Here is a 27254-nt window from a genome sequence, read left to right as displayed (position 1 = left end):
ATTTGAGAGAAACCAAAAGGACAGCACATATAGAGAGCAGACACTGGATAAAGGCAGGCTCTGCATCAGAATGCAATGGTCCCACTTGATGCAGGGACTTGCTAACTAGTATTACTTTGGAAAAGAAGTGCGCACAAGGGAGGGAGCAGGAAATTCAGATTATATATTTAGGTTATATAGTTGACATAGAAAATTATTGTTCAAGAATTTTAAATTTAATTCTTTATTTTGTTGCAGTCCTTGCAGTGACAAGCCAGCTGGATCTCCTATGTGGAATATCATCACTACCTTCAGGAAAGACAACATTTTCTTACACATTGCCATGTACACACTTCTGCTAAAGGCAGGGTCCTGCAGCTGCTTGCTGCCCACTGTGGCTAATGGTCCACGTAATCTGAGCAGCATTCCTTGAGCACCGTGCTCACACCAAACTCTCAGCAGCTGCAGCAGCTGTGTGAAGTGCAACCTCAGATTACCAGAGACATCATTAAGTGAGTAATTAAGGAGCTGAATCTCTCCAGTCTCTATCATTTCACCTACTTTTAATAGAATAGCTCCTCAGCCACCTTGTCTCTGGGGTATATCTACTTTATCATTAATTCAGACATGTAGTTTACATGTAATACTGCCAAAAATATTGTTTTGCTACATCTGTGCAATAAACTGAAAAAACCAGAAAGTGACAAATGTATTAAAATAATTAAAAGTTAAGTCAGAACAAAGACAAAAGGACACTTTTCTGCCATTTGCCCACAATGTGTAGCACAGGCTGTATCATGCACTGAAAGCCCCAACAATCAGTGTCTTGAAATTCCAGAATAGAAATCCCTCCCTCCTTCCCATGAAAGTTTGGACTTATTCCAAAACATTTTTAAAATGTTTGGTTTAGTATAAGATCATAGCTAAAGAAGTTCTGCCAATCCTTCTATCAATTAACTATCATGGATGATCTTGCTGTTTTGTTATTAATACTAGGATTTAGACCACAGATTTGCCAATTACAAACCTCAGTGTTTGCTCTCAGAGCCAGTCTCAGCCCAAAACCCCAGAGACTAAATGTTTCAAGCCCCTTAAAGTAAGCACAGAAGAAGCATCTTAAAATCTAGTGAAAAAATCTCAAGTTTAAATTTTGTCTTACTTTTTTTCCTTTGTGATACAGGCATTTAACATCCAAAATTCATCTGTAAGCAATTAAAACCACAGGTGAAACACAAGAACAAAGGATTTACCTAGTGAGTCATCAAAGTGCTTTATTTTATAAAGCCTTGCTCATGTTTGGAGTGTAATCTAAGCACTAACATACACAATAATGAGTCTTCCTTGCCCTGTCCAAATAAACAGTTTATCAACAAGAGTGAGTGACAAAAATGCTACACAGACAAAAAGAATGCTTTGTTGTAAATGTCTAAAAGGGTCTAAAATGTACACTCGTTGGCCGCAATTAAATATGTACTCTGAGTACCTTCTTTTTACTCCAGGGTCTCCCTGTGGCCTCATACCTTCAGAAGCTTCAGAAAACGAAACTTGGGTGAGAACATAGACAACCAGGGTGTTTAAGGAGAGGAGAAAAAAAATAAAATCAAGCCACAGTACCAACTTATTTAAATACATACAATACAAAAGTATACACATACATTACAGTGCTGCAGACATCACTAAGTCAAACATAACGAAAATCCCTGTGGGAAAGGTTGGGGAAAGGAAGAAAAATTAGTACACAGCAACAGGGATAGTATTGCCTTTGGCCACTGGAAGTGTAATTAAGGGGCTGCTGTTGCAGGGGCTCCTCTGAAGTGAACCACAACACAAGGTTATGCAGAGTTGCAGGCTGAGCAGCACTGACACTGGTTATGGAGAAGGCATGCTGGCACTCCTGATCCCAGTTAGAAATGATGAGAGGGAGATTTGACTTCTCTTATGTTGCCTACAAAATCTAACAATTTCAATAAAGAAATTTTAAAGGCACAGCTTTAGCACAGTGTATAAGTAGATAAACTTTTAAGCATATGTAAATTTGTCTCTTTCAAGCATGGAGTCTTTCAGGGAAAAATACAAGAGGAGAAGGAATACAATGTTGTTTAAAAATTTTAAACAAGTTAAACATGATCAGCACAGTTTCAGGCAATGTACTATACAATCAAAATTGAGTAAATGGTAGGACAGGTCATTTTGATGCTGAAAGACAACCTTGGGAAAAATCCCTCCAAAATATCCTTTCGCATTTTATTGTAAAAGAGTCTATCATGGAGGTGAGCGAGACATTCACTTTAGTACACTACTGCATATTACCTCTTGGAAGATGACAAACATTACTTCATTTGTACTGCAAAATAACTTTACATGTAAACTCAAAAGTCTTATTTTGTACACGGCTCTGAAATTCAGAAATATCCCTGCTTTCCTAATAATGTAAACAGTAAAATTCAGGGTTCATTTTTCAAGGGATAATCTATAATAAAATACTGCTATTTCAACAGTACAACATAAGCATTTAAACTTCAAATTCCCAGTAAATTACAAGGGAATGGAATTTCTATCAGTGTGCACATCTTTCAGGATGGGTAGAAGATGGAGCTACTATTGCCCAAAACTATGCACTTCTTCAGATAAGCTACTTTTACACTTGTAACATTATTAGTTCCTATATTGCAAGAATATAAAACAAATGAAAACTTCAGGTAACAAAGAGAAATAAGCAAAGTTTTCCCTTAATGTAAGTTTACTATAGCAAAAATGTACACATAGCATGAATTATGTTAGCTCTTTGTAAGGTAAGAGATGCCAGCTCTCAGATGTCTGAGAGGCTGAACTTCCTGATGCAATGTGCTGAAAAAGAAGACAAAAAAGAGAGGGAGGAAAGAAAAGGACAAAACCCAACTGCTAGGAACCAAATGGGAAAAGCCTCCGGCACCAAGGGCTGTTGCAGCTGTGTTTTTAAGGAGTGCCAGTGTGCAGGGTGTAAGTGTAACATTCGCAGTAAGGTCTTCATTATTATCACCATCATCATCATCATCATCATGAAGAATACTGTCATGTATCTTTTTTCAAAATATAAACTGATCCACAGTTTACAGTTTGATATCAATATTGTAGATTTAACATGCATTTACTCTTCCCCACCCCCACCCCACACCTCTTTGCTCATTTATTCCATTTCAGCTGGTAGCATCAGAGTATTACTGTCACAGTGCACTCTGAGTAAGCTGTTCTATTTATTTAAATTATTTTAAATTTTTTTTTTTGCACACACAAAAGAGTCAGAAATAGCTAGAACTATGCTGGGAATATCAGGCAGCTGTTAAAGCGAGTACTCCACCCCACTTCAGTCATCTTTGCCAGCAGATGTAAACAAAGGGGTTGCTTTCTGTAAGATGAGTGCTTCTCTGAGTTCCTTTTTTCCCTACACTTGTAGCCATTGCTGCTGTCCCCAGGTCTGGTGTCTGTCCTATGTAACATGATAGGTTACGTCAAGATGTTGGCAATAAAGTCCAAGAAGCGCTTTGAATACTGTTCTGGATTAACAGTTGAAATTTCTGCACCAGCCTATACAGAGAATTGGGACAAGAGGAGAAAGAAGGAAAAACCAGTGTTTTAGTTGATGCTTTTGTCATTGAAAATGTTAATAAATTTCATGTGCAGTTTTCAGAACCAGAGACTAGAAACGCAAACTGTAAATTGTGACCCTCAAGCAGAATCTTAGTGGTGCCTTTTAAGGCTTCACAGGAGGACACTGATAATCAGTACTCACCCCTGTGACAGCTATCTTCCATTTCTGAAAATTTTTCTTTTTACTTTCCATGCTTCTCTTTACTACAATTTACTGATTGTACTTCAGTCTTCTATATGAATTTTTACAGCACATTAGCCATGCTACCCAGTGATTCACAAGCAGATTCTGGTCCCTAGAGCAGCAGTGCCTTCATACAGAGAAGACTGAATTGCCATACTTACATCTGACATGTCAACAGTTGTGTAACACATACTGTTATCTGAATGCTACACAGCCTGGTTTGAAATACATGGTAAGAGTAACACTTTTTCAATGTTTATGCATTTAAATCTGGACTCACTGAATAAGCCATACAATTGTTATTTCAATGAAGTAATGATTTCATTAATATTTTTATTTGAGTTTTTCAGAGCCTTACCCACATTTTATTTATCTTTTTCCTGTTTTAGAAAAGAGGCAAGTTGCATGCATGCAATTAATGAATGAACTTCAGTGTCACGTGGCTCAGGGTGGAGACAGAGAAATACACAAAATGAATACATGAAAGTAATGTTCTGCAAAAAGTTCTAATCACAATCAGCTTCAATAATCATAGCTGTTACTCACAATATATTTCTATCTGTTATTTAAGCCAGAAGTGTGAGTTTTTAAAGTTTTCTGCTACTTTCAAAGTTCAGTAATAATTGCCAGATAATGGCTGCATATGGTCTGCATCAACTTTAAGCTGCCCAGAAAGCAGAGAGTAATGAGAGCATTGCTTTAGAGAGACAAAAAAATACCTCCTACAGGCCTTTGTAGGTCATATCATTCTCTACTGTAACTAAAAAGCCCAGAGCCCTTTGCCTAAAATTTCTCACAATGCCCTGACCCTTTAGACACTTAGACACAGGAGGGATTTAAGCCTCATGAATGAATATGCTCTTTTTTAAGAAATTTATGAAATTTGAATGTTAAATCACCACAGGAGTGATAATAGTAGACATAAATAATAAATCTGGAAGACTGGGCTGTTTCACCACGGTTCTTTGGTGTTTGCTGCTAAGCAGTAATTTCAGTCAAAATTAAATAATGGCAGTCAAGCAGAAGCCTTCACTGAACAGTCTCTGAGTATTTAATATGTAAACGAAATTTTCATGCCTGATTTTGTAAATTGCACTTTTTTTTCTGAAGAAGTCTTCTAGAGTGAGCCATGTAATATGTTGAAGAAGTAACTTTCAGCAGGCTGTACCAAACAATGAAACCATCACTAGGGCCCTGCATCTGAAATTAGATTCATGACAGCTTTCATAGAGTGGTGAACAGCTTTGTTTGCAAGAATAAGGTGCATCTCACAAAGTTAGGAGAAAGTCTTAAAAAGCATCTCACTAGAGTTCTTTGTGGGTGAGAAAGCTGTGCACACAGCTGAAAAAGGAGTTCCACTCTCAGTATGTAATGTAGGATTTATTTCCCCTCTCCCTAGCTTTACTGAACTGTCCAGTATCAGAGCACTAAACAAAAACACAGCAATATAAATGGAGTAAGAGGAAGAAACCAACCCAGATACTTACCCCATGCTTTACTGTCTTTGCAGCATGGGCAGCTTTCTTTTTTGCATCATAATGAGTAAGAATGTCAATAATGGCCATGAAGTACACCTCCTTCCTGGGAGCATCTGCCAACAGCAAACAGGCAGTAAGAAGGACTTCTGAAACATCTTAACAATGAGTTCTAACAAAGGAGACTTGGTACAACTCAATCAGCAGCTAAGACAGGTCAATGTCAGTCATAATCAAGATGTGTAAAAAGCACAAGCTCAAGCTGTCCTTAATTAAGAGTTAAACTGCACTCATATATAATGCGAAATCCCCTAAATGAGTGTAAAATAAAAAGTTAGCATACAGAAATAGAAATTATTGCTCAGTTAAGGTAATGTGGATTTCATCTTTGTGGAAAAAATATGAAGTTTTATATGAAAGGTAATGCTTCTGTGTCAACAAAGAATTACAGAATAAAAGGCTGGAAAAGACCTTTGAGATCATCAAGTCCAACCTATGACCTAACACCTCCTCATCAACTAAAACAAGGCACCGAGTGCCATGTCCAGTCCTTTTTTAAACATGTCCAGGGATGGTGACTCCACCATGTCCCTGGGCAGACAATTCCAGTGCCCAACCACACTTTCAGTGAAGAACTTTTTCCTGACATCTAACCTAAACTTCTCTTGGTGCAACAAAGATCATATTTTCTTTATGAATCAAACCATGCATTTATCCATGTCAATGCTTATAAACAAAAAGAAAAGGTAACTGTCCTGTATTGAACTGCCACAGGTACCCAGTTATACTTAATTTTATACACTAACATTAAACTCAGTTTCAAGCTTCTTACATACTCCTTATGAAGACTTTCTTAGTTGCAACACAGAAATTGGGTCTGACTGCACAAATTTTCAAAAAGCAACCAAAAAAAAGAAATATAACTTGGAACACTGCTTTTCTCATTCTTTTTACACTGTGTTTAACAGTGTTATCTGCCAGAAAAGACCAATTATAGTTACAAGACTTTCTGAAAGGGATGAAAACACCATGAATTAAATGCTGAAGAACTGGTGAACCAGAATAGCTAAGCATTATGGAAATCTTCTTCTTTCTGCTGCCACCAAAGAGCAAATTTCCTTTTCCACATAGTCGACTGGTTTTTCAGTTTACATTTGCCTTTACATGGTTGTGAGGACTTTAGAATTCTGATGCAAGGATCAAACCACCTTAACATAGAAATATTTCTTACTGCTTACTTTCATGGGATTTTATTCCATAAACATCAATAGCTGGGTCAAATTCCCCTGGAGCCAAAGGCAGTGAGCTGTTCAGTGTATTTCCTGGACTGTCTGGAGGGGTTCCAATAGGGTGGGTCCCATCACTTTCACCTTCCTCTTCTCCATCATTCTCTTCACACTCTACTTCTTCCTGTTCAGCTCTTTCAACATCATGAATTCCAACCAGCAAGCTGTAGTCCATGAGTTTTAACTGAGCAAGGAACTAGAAAGTGATAAAAAGCATTCTATCAATATTGCTGAAAAACATAAGCTCCACTTACAAAAAGGTGTCACAAATTGAGAAAAAATTCTAAGACAATTCTGAGAGAGAGCAAAAGGGAAGATTAAGTGATAAAGCTGGCAAAGAGATACCTGATTTTACTAAAATGTATTAGCAGCACAGAAATTACTTGAAACTTATTCTGTAGCCCACTCTTCCAAAAGCCTCAGGGAAAAAAAAAAATCTGTGAGTAGTGAAGACCAGGGTGCCTGCAAGCCAGTAATTGTTACTGCTGACTCATGTTTCACTTAGATTGATAGAATAGCCTGGGTTGGAAGTGACCCTCAAGGACCATCAAGTGCAACTCTTGGCCCTGCTGTACAGAAACATCCCCAGGGGTCACACCATGTGCCTGAGAATATTGAGCAAATGCTTCTTGAACTCTGCCAGGCTTGGTGCTGGGGCACCATCCTCTCTGGCCTCCTTGGACAGCTTCCTTATGTTGTGGTGCCCAAAACCACACCCAGCACTTGAGGTGGGGACTGCTCTGTCACTGCTCAGTGTCCAGAGCAGCCTCTGTGCTATCAGGTGTAGAGCATGCTATGATCTGATGCTGAACCCATACTCTAAATCCCTTTTAAGTCTTATTAAAGAATCATAAAAATACATTCAAATATTCTTGCAGTGGAAAGCTGTGAAGTTTCACACCCTGAAGACATGAAATGATGTTGTATTCTCTTCACAGTGACAGGCTCATGATTCACATCACGAAAGCAAAACATGTATGTGAATGAAAGGGTGGTTTTGAATAAAGAATAAGGATGGGAGATTTCAGGAAATCTAAAGATAAATACACTCCATGTACAAACAAAGAGTTATTTTAGTTGAGGAGAACAGCATAAGGGAGAAAGAGGAGGATGGAAATAAGGAAGGTATAAAAGCAGAAAAATGGGGTAAACAGCTCAAGGGGGCAAAGGACAGGCAGGACAGAGCTGTGCTGCAACTTAAAAGCAGCACTGTGATTTCAAACTGAATGTTTGAAATGAAAATGTGAAGCCCATGCTTGTGGTATGCAGAGAAAGTGGCTGAAAATAAAAATTGCTTCAGTTTTTATAAACTCTAACTGGTTATAAAAAAGAAGTTAGAGCAGACCAGGGAAGAAGGCATTTGAGCTAGACTTTGGCACAGAGAGAGTGATGGGGATGAAGAAGATAAAATACTGGGTAATGAGAAACTCCAGTTTGTCAAAATCTGATTCTGAGAAAAGAGATGAGCTGGAGATAACTAAATTCAAGTGCTGGAAGAAATATCGTGAGATTGAGAGGAGGTTTTAAGAAGAAGAAGAAACTGGTTTTTAAAAATTTAAGTATCGTTTATTTCAATATAATAAAACAATAGATTCTCACAAGACTGGAAGAGATCTAAGTTTGAAGAGATGATACACAACAATATACAATACAAACAAATGAGACTGGCCAAAGGCAATGGGGTGGAAGAACTCCAGGCATATTATTCACTACTTGGTAAATACAGGGAAAAAAAAATCTACTAATAATAATACAGAACAGCATGAAAGAGAATGGACTCTTGGGAAAAAAAACAGTGAGCTACAAATTAGAAGAGAATGGCTCTTGGAAAAAAATTTGCTGCTAACAACAAAAAGACTTACGGAGTTCAGCACAAGGAAAAAAAATCTGATTTAAATGGAAAAAATATGTAGTTTTTCTCAGGACACCTGCAATGGAATGAGGAGATGGGAAAACAGACAAGGGAACACCAAAACAGCAGTAATAACTTGTGTTTGAACATAGGAAGGGGACACAGGACTTGATTAGGAGAGAAATATTGAAACAAAGATTAATAAAAAACAAGAACAGAAATAAAGCTATATAGCTGAGAATAGTACCCCATGATATGTTTAACTATAAATACTGTCTGATAAGATAATCATATACTAAGTGTTGTGCATTTCTTTTCATTGTACTGAAATGTGAGCTTTTACACACTGGTTACAAAGTGTGTCTATCTGTTATCTAATAAGGGCAAAAAGAACTAACAAAAGAAAAGCAAGGTTAAAGAATAGCTTGCCATTGTCAAAATCAGGAGCCAGATCACTTCACACTAGTGGTTTACATGGATATTAAACATTTCTCTGTATAAACTTCAAACCCATAAAACCAACCTCTCAAGTCATAATCTGGAATCTGCCATTATATTCCCAGTCTGGTAAATGATACAGATCATACACAATCTACTTTTTAGGGTAAGAAAGTATCTTCCACATTCCTTCCACACACTTAAGATATTATCTGCAACCTACTTGCTGTAAAAGCAGTAGTCAGCAACAGCAGTACATGTTAAAAGAGCACAAAATTTTAAACCAAATAAACTTATCTCTAGAGCTGTGACATCAGTAGAGCACAATATTTTAAATATAAAATAAACACACATTGATATTTCACAAAGTATTTATGTTTTCATCATCCTCACCACCATAAATTTCCCATTGTTACTATGACGGAAATTATATTTCCTCAGAAGCAAATTATTGGGTAAATTCTAAAGTAACAGTATTTTGTTTTGTACAACTAATGAGATAAAATCTGAAGAATTTGGAAAGTCAATTCACATAGCTCTTTTGATATAAATAGCTGAAAGTCTTATTAAGTCACAGACACATTTTGCTACCAAGTCTTTTCCAAATCTGCCTTTTTACTTGAAAACAGATTTTAGTTTTTGAGTATAAAGCTGCAAAATACTGTGTTTAGGAAAAATATTTTAAATTATGCAAACTAAAGGCAAGTTGTGTGAACAAGTTAGTCTGATGTTTATTATTTGAACAAAATCAGTGAAAATGTTTCAATAAATTCATACATTAACACTTTTCTTTCAAGTATTTACTATATTCAGCCAAGTAAAATACAAATTTATATGAAAGACTACATTAGGATAATGAGAATCCAATTGCTGTATTCAGATTACTGAGGCATTCTACTGTTGTGATACTTAGAATGATTTAAAACTGGATTACTAACATAAAACAAAAAGGGCATGCACAGCTTGAGCAGGGCAGATGCCCCTCCTCTGTTATGGACTGCAGCCCATATCTGGCCTCAGCTCTTGTGGACCTCCACCTGTAAAATACAACTAACAATACTCACCTCTCTCTTGGGGGCATTGGGAAGCACTAGGCTTGTAAAGCATTTAAGTACTAAGCAGTACCAGCATTTTAACATCACATCATCAAGGCAGGAACAATGAATGGCAACCAGCTATGGCAGCAAGCCATTTATCACATCAGCAAAGCAGTGATCAACTCCTGAAAGTTTAAATTGTGTTTCATTTAAAACAGTCAGTGTTTACAGTTTTATAAACAAGAGCTTTTATTAATGACTTACACATATGATTTCCTGGGATATCCATAATTTGCCACACATTTTAATCCCATGTAACTGAACAGGCACATTCTTACCTCAACATCCTTTTTGAGTTTCTCAAGGAACATCTTTTTGTTATTCTCATCAATATGAATCTTTTGGCCATCATTAATAAAATCATTGTCTTTGAACGTCGGCAGCTCTTTGGCCTAAAACAAACCAAAATTCCTGTAAGAGCAGGATTGTAAAGAGGAGTGTGGTGAAGCTGCTGGCCCTGTGCCTGAGAAGGCACCCCTGAGGTGCCTCCATGGCACACAGCTCTCCATAACTGCACCCACAGAGCTCTTTGCTCACCTTACCCCTCCTGGAATGGCCTGGAAGGAATGTGTTACCTGGGCAGCAAATGCAGCCAGGACAAAAGCTCCACTCAATTCCAGATTTGCATTGAACACTGATTTGCATCCAGCTTCTTCCAAGATGTCATTTGTCAGAGCAAGTGGCAGTAAGTGAAGTGAAACTATCCCTCATAACAAAGGGCCTGCATCAGGTCTTACAGAGGAAGTCAGACAGGATTGCATTTTGCACAACCACTGTGAATATTCACAAGTGCCTAATACCAAATAATCATTGGAAAGCATCAAATGAATATTGAGTTATGAAATTCTGCTTAAAAGCAGCAAATGCCAGAGAAGACCACTGCCTCTTCAACATGTAATTAATAATCCTGATGTTGGAGCAACTTGATTACCTTCACCTTCAACTCCCTCATGAAGTGATTTGCAACACCTCAAATGGGCTCTGTTTTTAATGGGCAGTGACTGGATGTTTACTCAGAAAGCCCCAGCAAACTGACAAACAAAAGAGCAGTTCCTTCAGGACATTTGGTCAAGCAAGCTAGAAGTAATACTAACTCCTGCAATCAGAGCTTTTAAAAAATTGGCCCATTAAGAGCAACGAACAGCCTTTCTCCCTGTCCCACCTTTAACCAATAGTATGGAAGAACAGGTTTCCTTTACAAAGAAAATGTTACAGAACAACCAGTGCTGCAATTCCTATGAACTGTCAATGGCCAAGAACTAGTGAGTACCCCAAATAAAACAATTTCCCCTTAATCTGAAAGTCCTTCTCCTAGGAATAAAAGGCAGCTAACAGCCTGCAGGAATGTCCTTCATAAGTTTAACTAGTCAGACATTGCTTAAAATCATACTGGAGATGGTATTTTTCATGAAGTTTATTTTCTTCCTATGACACAGCAAGGAAAAGAACCTGAGAGCTTCTTTCCTCTACTCCAACAGGTATATCTTGGAAAGCACAGCATTAAAATGTGAGCACCACAGCAGACTCAGAGAGGCCCTTATAGACCTTCACAATGGCTAAAAGCTTTTTTTGCTGTTGGGCTGCGTGCACTGAGGTGGCCAAAATACTCAGTTCCCCAGCTGTCCAAATTCATTTTTTTTTGACCTGGAATTTGTGAATTGCTTGAGATCCCACAATGCTACTTTTGTTTAGAAAAGTGATCCTTTTCTTCCAATAACTGCTCAAAACCACTTGAGAAATTAGTAACATTGTAACAGTTACAAATCCATTATTAAATTCATAGCATCTGGATATCTATGAAGTTTGAAAAAAAAAAAAGGTCCTAGTCTGGCTGATCTGAATTATTATTGTCTTGCATTTAGAACACTCTGATACATTAAAATACCCTCTAACAGCAATCTTCTATTTATATTAAAAAAACCCCAACAAAACAAACACCCAAGCTGCTGAGATGGAGCTAGAACCATTCCTCTGTCCCAGAGTCATTCAGCAGTGCTCTCCTGCTTTATTCAAAAACAATGCTGGACACTTTCTGAAGCTCACAATGAATTGTTTACCACAATATGACTGCACAGCGCACACTGATGTTCTTTCTGGCCTACTCAGTAAGAGGTTTAGGACAAAAAGGAGCAGGGGTAACATCAGATAAGCATTCCAGGCTAACAGCTGTAGAGATTACCATACTCAATTGAGCAGAGTGTCCCATGGACAGGGCTAATTGCACAGAGGCAGGACTGTGGATCCAGGGACGTTGCCAACACTGGAGGATGGAATCCAGTGCGTGGGATGCTTAAGAATGGAGAGGAGATTTGGATGAAATAATTTAAGATGAAGCAATAACGAAAAGAATGCAGGAAACCAAGCTTCCTTTATTTTTAGCCCAAAATCACTTAAAAAATTCCCCAGATTATTTTTCCAGCTAGTATATCCAAGTTATTGATTAAATTAGGCAGAGGTTAAAGTGAAACAAACCCATTAACACAGAAACCCCCCCACTAGTGCTGTTTAAAGCTGGAGGGTGAGCACAGAGGGAGGATGTGCTGTGGTTAAGATGCTGAGATGCTTGTTTGCCTCCAGGCTGTGCCGCAGGCTGCCCGCAGAGCACAGCCCCAGCCACACCGGCGGGGCTGCGAAGGGGAAGCTGCCTCGCCACTGAGCACAGTCCCGTGGTGGCAAAAATAAACTCAAATTACAAGCAGTGTCTTCTCTGGAAGATGCCAGGGCTGGTAAGCCAGTTGTGCAAGTTAATACTTCACTTTAACCTTGTCTCTAACCTATTTTTAATAGAAGTGAGCTAGCAAAGCTGGTGCTGCTGCAGTTCTTGCCTGTCATCACAAGACCCAAGGGGCACTCCCAAGGATGTTCTGGGCAGTGAGTCAGCACTCCCAAAAAGCCTGACTATTCACTGCCTTGTAGGCAGGTTCCCCCAGACCACGATCATCTCTCTGACAATATTTATCTGAGGTAATTTTTATTCACCCAAATACCCATAGTTGTAAAGACTTGGCAAGAGTAGAACCATGTAAGTTAAAAGGCAGTTCTGAAGAAAAGGACAAAGTAAAAGCAGTGGATCCCATCTAAGCAACTGAAACTAAAAAGCTCTGTGCCAGTGGTTGCCCTCACTACATTATTTGCATGATGCCCCCCAGCCTATTCTCCTCCCTCTTTCTAGGTGCTACTAGACAAAACCCCTTTTTTTGGTGTACTAGGCAATATTATTCTCTCTATTCATTTGAAGCCGAATAGTCCTAGGATACTGGTGCAGTCCCACATATTACTAATGACAGACACTGATAGAAGTGTTTCTCATGGCACTTTAAATGAAATTTGTCTTAAAATTGATTTGTGAATTTAAGAATCAAAACCTATGAAATATTCAACTAGGAGGGGCTTCTTGTAGTTATGCTGAATTAATAACACATTTCATTCGTGCTGAAAAATCCCACTATGTTAATTTCTTACATGCTGAAATAAACACAAATAGAATCACACTGTGGCAGTTTAGAGCATTATCTGAATGAAAAAAATTGAGGCTTTGCTTTAATGAAATAATTGATATGGTTAATTTTTTATGATGTCTCAAATATTTCCAATGAAGCAAAATCCTTGCTGGAAAATGATTCCCCTAGAATGTAATTCATTATAACGAACATATTACTGTCATTAAAGAACTAAATATTTTAAGAGCTGCACAGGAGATGAGCATCTAACTACTTCCACTAAATTAATAATAGATTTTCTTTCTGAACCACCTCCACTGTTTTTAATCTCCTACTTAAAGATGCAAGAAAGGCACAACAGATTTTACAAATATAAAATATCTATTAAAAAAGCATGTTATCAGCACACTTCAGGTTTGCATTCCAAAGTTTGCTATGGTCACAGAGAATTTTAATGGCAGGAAGATTTCACTGCCTTTGAAAGGCTGAAAAATCAATAAAGATTTCTTAGTAACTAAGATGACAGAATGTGCAAAGCCTCATTCAAAATAAAAGTATAGTGTAAGAGCTGATGCTGTTTTGAGGTAAAAACAACAAACCCTTGAAATGTAAGAACCAGGTGAAATTTTATTTCTATGAACATGGTAACAGTTTTTGTGTATTTAAGACATCTCAATTCAGCATCCTATCCTAATGAGTTGAAATGAATATTAGCAGTTTTGTTTCCCCCAAAGGGATTTTGCATACCTCATGACATCAAAAATAATGGTCACTGCTAACATTAATGCTGGCAATTTTGGAAGCAGCTTACTAAAATAGCTGTAGGTCAGGTAAGTTTCCAAATAAGTGATCAAAAAAGGAAAAAAGACTAATTGTCCTCACGATTCGGCAGCAATTTCTTATCTAACAAAGACAAGGTTTAGATTTTAGGAGAAATGTTGCATAGCCTTATTTTTTTCTCTGGAACTAGCCACAAGTCACATTATTCATGCAGCTAATCATGGAAAAATTTGGCTTACAACTTATAACTTTCGAAAATTATGTAAAACATCTGCCAAGAGTGAAGGTCCACACCCTGGGCTTTTTTAACAGCAAATGACCCACATACACCTTCATTTTTTAAAGTACTGGGCTCACCAGCAGATATGGAAGGCAGTGTTTGGGAAAAAAAGGCTGTACTACTAAATATAGTTTGTAATAATTTGGAACGGGTGATTTTGATTTGAATCAAAACTCTGGAGTCACTACATCTACAAGAGGGAAGAATAACTTCCTTTAGAATTATGCAGTTTCTTGCCTTCAATAGTTCTGTGAGCTGGGTCCAAACTTTGTTGTACAAATTGCCTTGCCCTAGACAGGGGCTCCCATATGAAGGGTCTGCAGCTCAACTTGACATCACAAGTCTGTAAAAGGCAATGGAAATAGAGCTGTAACCCCAAAATAGTGTTTGAGGGTAAACACTGGAATGACTTTAGCCAGTACAACAAGCATTTTCTGTAGAAAAAAAAAGATTTGTGAAGGATGCTGTAGAAGGGTTAAGTACTCAAGCATGTACCAAAATAGAAACTGTCTTTTCAATGCTCAAGGAAATGCATCCAGAATTATCCCTAGCATTAATGTCTTCCTGCTGCAAAATGAACATGTAACATATAAAATGCAACACAAAATTCCCCTGTTATTTTTTAAATTCTTTTAACATATGGAAAGCAGACTTCTAAACAAAAATGAAACAAAACACCCCCACCCCTCAAAACCAAACAAAGGCAAACTAGTGATTTATTTTGAAAAACTGTAATGGGGTTGGTGTCACAATAAGGCTAAATGCTGAAATCAAAACCCTGAATGTCTCTTCCTATCTTTGGAGTGTGATGTTTTGAAAACTATAATCTCTGTACATTGCAATGTTTAGATTTATTTCACAGATAAGTGTCAGACACTTCACAAGTCTCTTGTGTGAGATCAGCACATAAAGTGGACTGAAATCACTAATTAAAGTACAAAAATGTTCTGAAATTTGTAATCTAAAACAGCAGGAAAAAATAGGTCAGATGTTGGAATGCTCTACCTTGAATAATGTTTTACATAGTGACACCAAAAGTAAAAAAAACTGAGTCAAGACTGAATGATCTTGTTCCTCTGTTCCTCTACTAAAGCCCTTCTTCCTTAGGTTATACTTTCCTCTCAGAAATCAGTTAATTACTGTATGTTCTAATATATAAGTAACACAAAGCTAACATCTAGTGACAACTTCCAATCTAATTATCACAGCTATGTACTTTGCATACAATTTAATTAAAATGTAACATAGCTGTCAACTATGGCAATCTTTTTCCCAAAAGAAACTTGAATAGAAAATCCTTATTAAATTGTATTGAGTATAATTTTACTGCACTTCTGAATGGTGATTTACAAAACAACACATACTACAGAGGTGGCAATGCAACCAGTTTTAGATTGATTTAAAAACATGTGATAATCTCTGAAATTGCTTGAGAAAGATGAAATGTGGTGGGCACCAGTTCAGTTAGGATTTATTTTTCTTCTTCAAATTTCTTTCTGAACTGCTCACTCAGAAGCAAGAGCTTAGATTCTTTTAGCAGTACAAGTAGACTCAGCTGTTACTGCTAATTTGATGTTGTACTGCAAGTATGGCATAATTGTGAGCAGCTAGACGGCCTGGGGAGTTCTGCATTATCCTCATTTCACTTGAGAGGGCAAAACTGTCCCAAGAAGAATAGAAAATGCCCACTGTTAAAATAATAAAAATTTTAAAAAGAGTAGCAAAGCCCAAAAAGTCAAAAGGAGCAGCTATCAGAATTTGACAACTGTTGAAACATACTGTTCTTTTAAAATCCAAGGCATCTGTAAGTGTATGTTATGATACATGTTGCCAAGAAAGTGATGTCTTTATTATTAAAAGTATCATTTGTTACACAAATGAAAGGCATTGTGTGTTAAGGTGAAATTTAAGGGATTGGTGCTTGTTTCTGCACTGATTATCACAAAACATTGAAATGACAGTTTTGGAACTGCTCATCCATATGTTAGGATATTAAACAGCTGATGACAGTCAAACAGGAGGCAAACTGCAAACAGGATGGAAAAGTACCACTCTCAATCAGGCAACTTTTCATCCTAAAAAACTGATTTAAAAAAATGTTTGAATAGTATTACCTCTTTTACACTACTAAACTAATGAAGAACTATACTATTTTCTCTGATTTCTTATGCATTAAATCTTTTTGCATATTTGTCTCTTCTTTAATTGAGTAAATAACTTTTAGTTTGATAGGAAAAAGATTCAAGAACAGAAATTTCACCAAATTTGCCTCTACAAAGTAATTTATCTAAAATTTATCTGCATTAGAATGTGACTGAAAGACTTGCTCTTCTGTTTTCTGTCTTCTGCAGCTTTAAGAGAAGTAAATATATCATGCTTAGTATTCTGAAAACCATTTGATTACTTGAATGTTGTCATAACTTGATATGAATTACTTAAAAGCCCATTTAAAAACTAGGCATTGCCAGATAATTTAGCCATACATTACCAAGTAATGTACCAAAGTAGTAGCCATACATTACCAAGTAATGTACCAAGAAGTACCAAAAGCTTCCTTTATTACTCTCACATGTGAATAGCCATACAGTTATAATCACTAATTATACTGCCATTAATTGAAATTTATTAATATTAATGTCATTTCAAGATAATATTAATAAATTGATTATTTAGCTTGCATCTGGCTAAAAATTAGCTAATAATTTACTACACCAGCTCAGGTTTTCAGATTGTCTGGTTTTGTTTAATCCCTATGGGCAATTTCTTCTATGATAGGAGATGCCAAAATCTCTTTAGAGAATTTGCTAAAACACCTCCCCCCCTTTCCTTCAAGTCAAACCTTTCCAGTTGTTTTCAAATCTTAAGATTGATTTGAGATTCTCACAGATGACGACAAAAAGTTTGAAACACTGACATCTATTTAAGAAAAAATGGAAGTAAAAAACCCATGCTACAGGGCTCTACTTGCCACTCAGGAATAATGGATCATCTACATATTCAGGTCAACAGAGTCCTCAGGCCCTGGAATCAGTGGCACATGTGCAGAAATACCTCTCATGACAGCAGCTCTTTGGCACTGCTCAGAGTTTCAGAACCAGACTTCCCTTACCTATTCATATAAATATACAACACCCTTTTTATCTAAACCTAAAAGCTGTGTGTTAGATTTGAGTAGTCTAAGTGAGTAAATCTGTTGTCATGCCTACTGCAGGAGATTCAGATCATAGTGATGACAAACCTTCTGAACATCTCCAATGCACAGGCAAAATGTATTCTGGCCCTTTCAAATCAACCAGCAGACTCCAAAACTTAAACAAAACCCATGAAATAAGCAAAATACTAATTTCCCCTTGTTTGAATCCCTAAGAGTCTCAAAGTGTAAAATGATGTTCCCTCTATGAATGTAGAAGGCTACCCAATAATTTCCTTTCTTAGCAATCTTTTTTCTGAATGCAAGCTTGTCACTTCCCTCCTGCATTGCACCGGGTTTGAGGGGAATTCTGAGTGACAGAAAGCTGCTTCCAAAGCCTCAGACTGTGTGCTTACAACATCCATAGCCTTTGTGCAGTTCCATCCCCAAGAAATCACACCATTAAAATAGCACAGTAAGAATTAGGGGGATGAGGCTTTTGTACATTATTTTCAGAGAAGTATTCAAAATCAAAGGAAAGGTTCTAGATGTGAAGTTGATAAGAATTTTTGTTATCTGCCTTATGGAAGTTATGATTTCACATTAGATTTACAGAATAATTGTTTTATGCAGTTATATAAAACAACACAAATTTGTTTCAATTTATCTATAGCAAATTCAATAGTAATTTTGCCATGAACTTACACAGGAGCAAAATTTATGCACTGTTTCTTTAATGTTCTCACTCAATATATTAACTACAATATACATGTACTATTATTGATCTATTTATTATTATGAGGCATACTCCAGAAATTGCTCAAAACTTATCTGCTAAACATCTGTATAGTATCAGATCCTGTATAGTGACCATACATAATATTTTTAAATTTTTATGTTACTAGTCCAAGCATTTATGTTGCAACCTGAAGCAGTCCCATCCAAATAATTTGTCCTCATCCTTTCTATCAGATTATTTTAATAGTACAGCAGAGGTTTTCAATGACATGAGGTATTGTTTCTAAGACACTGAAGGGTTACTCCCTGCACATTTAGAACACTACAGTTGCCACTAAACAAGAACAAAAACAGATGACAAAAGAAAGAAAAGAGACCATTCAAGACATGATCTTGAGGGCCTGGTACAGCAGAAGAGAGCTATTGCTGGCAATAGTAACTGCAGCTTGCAGGTGGGGCTGTGGTACTGCCTAATGCTCAGAAGAATTTTAAGTGTTCCATCATGCCTTAGGAAAGGTGGAAAAACCTGCACAGAGTTTTTCATGCAGTGAGAACTGACAGCTACTGCATGTCCCTCACTCCTTTAGTGCAGTTGTGTGAACTGTAGAAGCCTCAGAGAGGCAGGTATGGCACAACTACTGCTTAGGAGAAAAACAAATGATCTGAATGGCATTTGGGGACAACAGAAAATGAAGTCTCTTAAGAGAACTCTTGAATGAGCTCATGCTAATTCAGGAGGAATGTGCTTGGACAAATTAAGAAAACAAAGGCCATGGGTTGTTAGACCTTGCCCAAATTTGAAATCTAAAAAGTCTCCGATGATGGAGACTTACACTTCCAATTATCTGTAGAATCTCCAGAGAAACCTCTCCTAAAATGCCATCTGGCTATTTTGCTAAAACCACAAAGAAAAACTGGTAACATTAAATTTTCCAAAAGAACTGAAGTTGGAGGTGAAGAAAAATAAAGCAATCTATTTCTGTTTAGAGCAAAGTTTCAACCCAGAATTTGAGGGAGACTGTCTCTCATTACAGCTACATGTGCATCTAAGTCTGTCAGTCACTTGCTCATTTGTATGAGCTTTACATACCCAAGGGTTCTCATAATTCAAGGTTTGGTTCATCCTTGCACTCAGTTTAGAGGTGGTGTCTCATCACATAATTCCATTACTTGACATGGAGTATTCATAAATCTCAATATTAAATAGGAAGAGAAAGAAGATGAAGAAGGAGAGAAGGGAACAAAGTTCTGATGTTTTCCTAGCACAGGGCAGGCCCTGAAGAAACTAAGAGAAGAGAAAAGGAAAAGGAGGAGGTAGAGGATTGGCTCACTTACCTCTGAAATTACAACACCTTTGCAAACCAATATTCAAAGGTCTGCAGGAAATAGAGGACAGATAAAGGAGGGATAAGGTAGAACTCAAGAGGGAAGAATATGGCAGAAAAAAAGGAAAGGATCAGAACAGCACTGGTTATGTTTGTTCTGAGTCTGGCTAGAAGGTTAATTAATTGAAAAAGAAACAGAAGTGCACCATACCTTTTCTTTGTCACTGGCTTCTCGAGCCACAGTAGAGCCCTGAAACAGAAAAAATGGATCTAAAAATGTGCATATGTCAGAAACTAATTTGAAAATGTTATAACAGGTCAAAAAGAGGATGAACTGTATCCTTTTGAACTTGAGAAATGATTTAAAGAAAGGTGATATGGTAGGTAGAATGTCCAGGACTGCTGAACTGCTGCAATCATATGAAGAAGATGCATCATGAGAGAAGAAAGATGGATTAAATCCTCAAATGCTCTACTTCTCTTGTCCTCCTAATTCTTGGCGCTTTTCCTCATCTGTCATCCTCATTTTGAGTGTATCATGCTGGAAGTTCAGTTTGCTTGGCAGACTTTTCAACTTTTTTTTTTGGTGCCAATTTAGCTGTATGGGTATGGACTAGCCTATTCTGTATAACTGTCTGGACATTTGTAACACACATTTGAAAAGGATGTCACACAATCTAAACACAAAAGTATTTAAAAGATCATCAAGTACAAACAAGAACAAAGCATCTCACAGCAACATGGAGTAAAAAGAAGAGAAGAGATCAACTGTGGATTCACAGGACTTTACAGCGCTTGCCAAAGACACTTTAGATTTTCTTTTTAAATTTAGTTTTTAGATTAAAATTAGTGAGCAATATGGTGCTTTCTAAATAACCTGGAGCTGACAAAAAAGAAGACTGTATATAATTTCCTTAAAAATTTTTTGGAGCAGGACACACTTTTAAATACCCAGCACGTGTTTATCATGTAACAGCACTGCAAGAAATAGTAACTACAGATATGGTAACTGGGCATTGAAAGATGGGTAAATTAGCTCTGCTGGTTGTTAAAGGGTGTGCATTGTGTAAAGAAATGCTGGAGTGGAGTCCTGCTAGTTTAAAGAATGTGAGGATCCCCAACCACACCCTTTTATAGCATGTTTTATTCTGTTTATGGAAAGAAACTTAGAAAACTCAGACGTGATGGAGAGAAAAGATATATGGGACAGGATCTCTTAGTTATTATGTATGGCCCTGAAGCAAGGACTTCATTGAATTATTCTTAACTGATAATAAAGCCTGGTAAAAGCCTAACATTTCAGTTTACTCAGGAGACATCTTTTATATTGTATTCTGTGCTCCAACAGATTATTAGGCCAGAAAAAAGATCAACTGAAAACCAAACTGAAGGAAAAGGAAAAAAAGAGTCACAATAGTGAAAATTAGGGAGGATGTCAAATTTGACATTTGGTAAAAAAATGACATTGAAATAATTTTAACAAAATGCATCCATGGCCAAAAAATCCCCTTGAAATCCTGTGCTGATTTGTGGTCTTTTTTTCTTGTATCTACAGAGGTAAGGCTCTTGCTACAAAGTGAGTTCTAAACTGGTGTCAAAAATATTCATGTACAAAAAAGGACTCTGAATCTACAACAGCAGATGACATAGCAAAGAATAACAAGAAAAAGTAATTTATAATAAATTCAGTGTCACTATAAATCTGTGCAGTGAAGGAGTTTGTTTCGAGGAATATGATATTGATGTTAAATTTGAATTGCATGAGAAGTTAAAGCAATGCTGTGCAGCTGGACAAACTGAACAGACTACAGAAGCATTCACAGAGGTAAATAACATAAATAGCTGTTGACAGCAATGTTAAGAACATAGTGTATATAATTACTTTTTCTTTCTGTTGTGCTTTCATGCCCGTTTTAATGCATCTGTATATTATGATGCTCTAAGTCACAGTTCTCTCAAATTAAAAAAAACAAACTTTATCTGCTAACAACTGCTGCCAATATTTCTGAATATCAGAAAGTGAATTGTTGACAATCTGGAAATCAGTTCTTATAAATCAAGTTCAGTCAACTATCTAAGCAATTGCTAAGGAGACTTGACAGTAGGAAAGGATGGTCCATCAGCATTACAGCATTACAAATTTCCTAATACAGAATGATAAATGAATATCTTAAAGCAAGCCTGCAGATGCACTTAGTGGTTCAGCACATAGAAATTAAATGTATTAGAAAGAAGTAGGTTTCTAAGGGGATACTTTACAGAGGAAATTAAAATACCATCCCTTGGGTAGAAAGACTAAGACTACATTTTGGGTATTTGTTGTAAGCCCTGTATACTAACTACTGTCAAAATTACAATGACAGATAAAACTTCTGAAACAAAACTAAAACAGATCTTATGATAAAAGCAGATGTTTTGCTTTTTCAAAGACTCTTCTCCTTTTCACTTGAGGTTTTTTTTTTTTAAATATCGAATAAATTATTAAGCTTTTGCCATAGTGGTGCACTTTGTTAGCAGCATTTATTGAAATGATGCTATTTAGTTGTTTTATAAATGCCCTCTGCAGTATCAACTGTGGCTTTCCATAATGTTGATAAAAACCTGTAAGAAGCAGAATTATTATTGTACTAGTGTGAAGGGTTTTACCTTTAAACACTAGCAACATTTAGCAAACATACCTGGCTAAATTGCTGCACTTAAAAATGTACAAAACAGATAAATTTCTATAATGTCTATAAAACCACCCTTTAGTTTTGCTAAACCTAGGTGTAGAATGAAATAAGTTATGCTGGCTCTTGCATGACACAATTTTAAATTAATTAAAATTATGAGCAATATTCAAGCCTCAGCATAATCTAACATTTATAGTAAAGATTTTCAGCTACTCTGTCAGTTATTTAATCAGCAGTTATTTCTCACCTTTAAATCATATTTTCTATAAACAGATAAACGATGGCTGAACACATTCCTTGTAACAACCATATATACTTCAACTCCATCCACAGTAAGCCGGTACATGCCCAAAAACTGGGGAAGAAGTGTATTCCCATGACACTCCACAATAAACTGCAGAATGAAAAGGAAAAACAAAAATTAGGATAGAGATATATTACATAAATATATATTTAGATTTTAGATATAAAATACCAAGAAACAAATTTTTTTTCTGAATGTTTGTGTGGTGACAAACCTTCAAAAATTATGCAAAAACAAACCACCTCATGAGGAAGTTATTCTGCTTTCAGGCTAATGTCTAAAAATTAAAATCATAAACTGCTGAACTTATAGCTCTTAACTTCCACAGACAGTCTTCTAAAAAGAGGAGACTCCATTGGACAGACCTTTTTAACTTTTATGTTAACACAAAAAGCAAACCTAAGCAGACAGCATATATTTGGCAGTTATGTCAAAACCCAAGTATTTTTTTGAACATCACACTGCTGTAACCCATACTGTGTTTTCCCAGACCATATTTAAATAGTATGTTTCTCCATTCTCAGTATTTGCTTATGAACACACATGGCGCTGTCACCAGCAAGGGGTATTATTTATTATCACCAACTTTCTGTTAGTTCCTATGTGGTGGTTGCATTTTGGGGTCAATAGAGGAAGTGCAAATTCCCTGTATTTTTTTATTTATGAATCCTTATATTTCCTTAAGGCCACCATACTCCATTACAAATGGGCTATTAACCTTGAAATATTTTGCCACCTGCAACCTGTCCCTTTTTTTTCTAATCACTTGCCTTACAAGTAATTGTTCTATTAGAAAGACCACTGGAGGAAGCAGAAAAAGCAGACACACACTGATGATGAGAACTATTGAAGGATGTATTTTTATTCCCAGAACAAAAGTGCCCATACTATATTAATCCTACTCAGAAACATTCACTCATATATTTTGTGGAATCAAGGAAAAGTTAAGCCACAATGATACAAAACAGAAAGGACTTGCCAGCTTTCCTCTTTCTCTTAGTACCAAGTCTCAAACAGGAACTTGGAGAAAATGTAAAAACCCAAGGCCCACATAGGAAACATAAAATCTAACCAACAGCCAGCTTTTAAACATTAATTGCATTCTGAAGCTGCTGTTCCTTTATGCCAAAGTGACCCAGTTATTAGAAACACAGATTTTAGAAGAATTTAAAACAAGTCAACTGAATAAGCAATTTCATTTGTTTAAGAAAGGCAGGTAGTATTTGGTAACAAATACTGTAACAAAGCTCTTGAAATCCCTGAGATTTTGTGATTTTAGGCTCCTCTGCTAATTTTAAGGAATTCTTCTCACTAACTTTATACTGGAATCTGCACATATCACAGACAGACCTTTAAACTGGCAAAATAAAAACTGACTTAAGAATCCTGAAAACAATCCTGTCCAGCAAGAAACAAAGGAAATGAACAACAAATATAGAAATTGTTGACTGTCAGTTGAACCCAATTTTGACTGACTCATGAGCCCTGTTAAATCTTGCTGGCAGATTTTGGGCTGTAACTCTGCTTTCTCCCTGCCCTGGAGCTGTACTGGAGGTTCAAACCCTAAAGCACAGAACACAGTCACCAATGTAGTTGTGCCACTTAACAGCAAAGCACTTTTAAGCTCCAGCTGCCTATGAATAGGCAAATTATCTTAAGGTGCTGCAGAGACTCAGTGAATACAAATCAGAATCTTAGGAAAGGAGTATGATTGTATGCCCCAAACCACAAATGGAAGTCTGGCAGTAAAAGGCCACAAAAGCAAGGTCAGTCACAAGCAGTGCACAAAGATCGATCAGTTTGCACCTGGGAGGATTTCTGTATTTAAAAAATACTGAAGTTTTAAGTTGAAATTCTAAGTTTGGAGGATTTTCAGTGTCATAGGGCTGTTAATAACATCACAAAACAGTTATAACAACCTATTTTGACCATCCTTTCTGTTAAAGATCCAATCATAAAAGTACTAATCCATACTAGCATAAATGCATTGATTATTTTTTAATAAATGTTAAGTACTTGGCATATATTCTAAAAGTAAATGCTTTTTTAAAGCTTTATAGAATGTAAGAAGGTTTGTTCCTATAGAAACATTTATTAACTGACTTCTATTTTAAGATGATTATGTTCTACAAGATGAAAATGAATCTAGCTTCCAACAAGAATTTAGTGTCACAGAACTTCTAGCTACTCAACTCTTTAATAGACCAGCAATTCCTAATCTTATGGCTTTTAACTACAGAATTTGAATTAAAATAAATACTATTGTTCCAGTTTTCCATATGGGCATCTGAGATGCAGAACCTCTACCTGAAATCATACAGAGAGTTTGTGCCATGGGAAGGAATGCCAGCTAGGCATCTTGAGTACCAGACTAGTAACCCTGTGCCCTTCCTCTCAGCTGTGACTGCCACAGTACTGCCACTTAAACTGGTTCTTCAACCCTAGCTACTGCTAACACTCCACTTTTAACCTTTCTGGTCCCAAGTGTACCCATCTGTAAAATGGCAATGCCCTTACCAGAGCATGAGCGCCGTAGCCGCTGCAACATCATACAATAAAGTACTTGGTTAGCAGTATACAACCCCCTCCCAAGCTGCTCTGTACTATGTAATGAGGACAAAAAGGCCACTAGTGAGAGTTGCTTCAGTCCTGTTTGTAAGTTAGGGATTGCTCTTTACCAGCACTGTTGTTTCATTATCTTAGAGTGCAAACAAGACTTCTGAAAGGGCAGTGTTACCAGCACGGAACACAAGACATGAGAAGCTCTGCTAGTATTGCTCCTCTTGATAAAAAGGGACATGGCTGTGCTCTCCCAGACTTCTAAGAGACCCTCTCAAAGCAGACCAGGTACTGCACAGTTGTTTCCTATTTGCTGCTGACTGTGGACACTCATGCCATTGCAATTGAAAGAAAAGCCTCTAAAATTATTTCAGTGTTTCCTATGACAGTATTTCTTATCCTGATGGGGAGACAAAAGAAAGAGGGAGGAATGCCACTTGCTTTCAGCATCTACAAGGTTGGTCTAGAACTTCCTACCTTTGCAACTATCAATCCCCCATATCTGCATCACAGAGGAGGCAAAACGTGTCATCTGTTTGGGTGGGAGTCCAGCAGGACTTGCACTGGTGACTGTGGTTGGCAGATTTTCAATTTGTCCATCTTGATATAAAGGAAGTAGCAATTTAGTCACCTCAAGGTGCTTTTTAGGAATGATTTCCTGAAGTTTCCCACTCACAGCTGGAAAAAAAGTGAGCCTAGAAAATAAGCCAGTACATGCTTAACAGGACTGCTAAATTTCAGTGAAAGAAAAAGACCTTCACTCCTTTAATTTTTTTCTAAAAAGAACATTAAAACAATTCTACTAAGCAGACTTGCTAAATAAAACTGTAATACTCAGCTAATACATTTACAAGTCTATATGCAGTAACAAAATCATTTTTTAAAAATGAGTGTTGTAATAAACACCCCATAATTTCCTTTTGTTAATTCAGACAATTTTCATGTTTGTGCACAGCACGAGGACAATATTATTATTAACACAGTAAAGTAACATCAGCATATTGACAAGTTTTATCAGCTGTGCAGCACATTTCAAATAAGGAAATTTCGGAACTCTCTTGAACCCCATGCTTCAAGCTGAAAATTAGTAAGAAATTCTTTATGAGCCTATTTCCCATTAATTTTTGTATAAATACAGCTTCAAGATTCCTTAGTAAGAATAAAACTTTACCAATCTAACTAGCTTCTTGCTTCCCTATGGCAATGCTAGTAAGGTATCAGATACGTGATAAGATAACATAATGCATACCATTAATTGGCAAAGAAGTTATACTACTTTTGGCTCTTTTTGGAAAAACACAGAATAAAATTTCTGTTTCTACCATTTCTCCTTCTCCACTTGGAGATCATCTGTGGAATGATTTGATATTGGTGCAGATTAAATCCTGAATTATATCTATCTTCATTCTATGTGAAAAGTCAGCATTCCTATTTCTCACAGCCCTATTTGGCAAACATTAATTCAGAAATACACAACATACTCATTCTCTGTTAGCCCTTTATATATTATTTTCACAAATTTTGGTATCATGATTAAGACAAGCATTTGATATTCCAGCAGAATTATGTGACAAGTCTATTTGTCACTGGATACTTCCACTAAAGAAACTGAATAGCAAGTTATGTAATTATTTAAAATTATTTTAGACATTGTGCAGGCTAGACATTGATAGTAATTTTTGTGCTCAACTTGTTCTTTTATATCCTCTTGTTGGCAGTCAGAAATATCCTTCACTAATTTTGTGTACAAGCATTTTTATTTTGTGTACAAGCACTGACATGTGGACTCATTCCCCCTAAGAAAGACTAAGAACTTGTTCAGTTATAAATATTAGATTTATTGCCATTTTCCTGTACCCTAATAATTGCACAGAATATTATGCATTGGGTACTTATGTGATACATTGCAAGGATTAATTAGCCAAATTACAGCTAAATAAATCTGTAACACCAGAAACTTTCTACACCAGAAAGTTACAGATTTCCAAGGCATATAAAGCTGTTTTCTTCAAATAAGCCATGTAAGAAAATAATTTCATTTAAAGAAGTAATCAATAAATATAGAGGTTTTTATATATAAGCCTTGTG

General features: G+C 36.6%; 1 protein-coding gene across 2 annotated transcripts in view; it reads right to left on the bottom strand.

Annotated features, from left to right (window-relative positions):
• Positions 1-1224: 1224 nt before the first annotated feature.
• Positions 1225-27254, bottom strand: part of PIP4K2A (phosphatidylinositol-5-phosphate 4-kinase type 2 alpha) — a 107605-nt gene continuing 81575 nt past the window's right edge. The window contains exons 5-10 of one of the 2 annotated variants that reach the window (XM_036406312.2): positions 22551-22697; positions 19843-19881; positions 10217-10330; positions 6504-6747; positions 5278-5381; positions 1225-3543 (exon numbers count right to left, since the gene is read on the bottom strand). In XM_036406312.2, the coding sequence (XP_036262205.1) occupies positions 3463-3543; positions 5278-5381; positions 6504-6747; positions 10217-10330; positions 19843-19881; positions 22551-22697 (729 nt within the window). In that variant the 3' untranslated portion in view covers positions 1225-3462. The remainder of the gene's footprint in view (positions 3544-5277; positions 5382-6503; positions 6748-10216; positions 10331-19842; positions 19882-22550; positions 22698-27254) is intronic. The other variant, XM_036406314.2, reaches the window with a different exon arrangement.

The sequence above is a fragment of the Molothrus ater genome, chromosome 1 (genome assembly GCF_012460135.2).
Source record: "Molothrus ater isolate BHLD 08-10-18 breed brown headed cowbird chromosome 1, BPBGC_Mater_1.1, whole genome shotgun sequence".
In the NCBI taxonomy this organism is placed as follows: Eukaryota; Metazoa; Chordata; class Aves; order Passeriformes; family Icteridae; genus Molothrus; species Molothrus ater.
The sequence above is the reverse complement of the archived record's forward strand: the minus strand, read 5'-3'. Positions and strand labels throughout refer to the sequence as shown.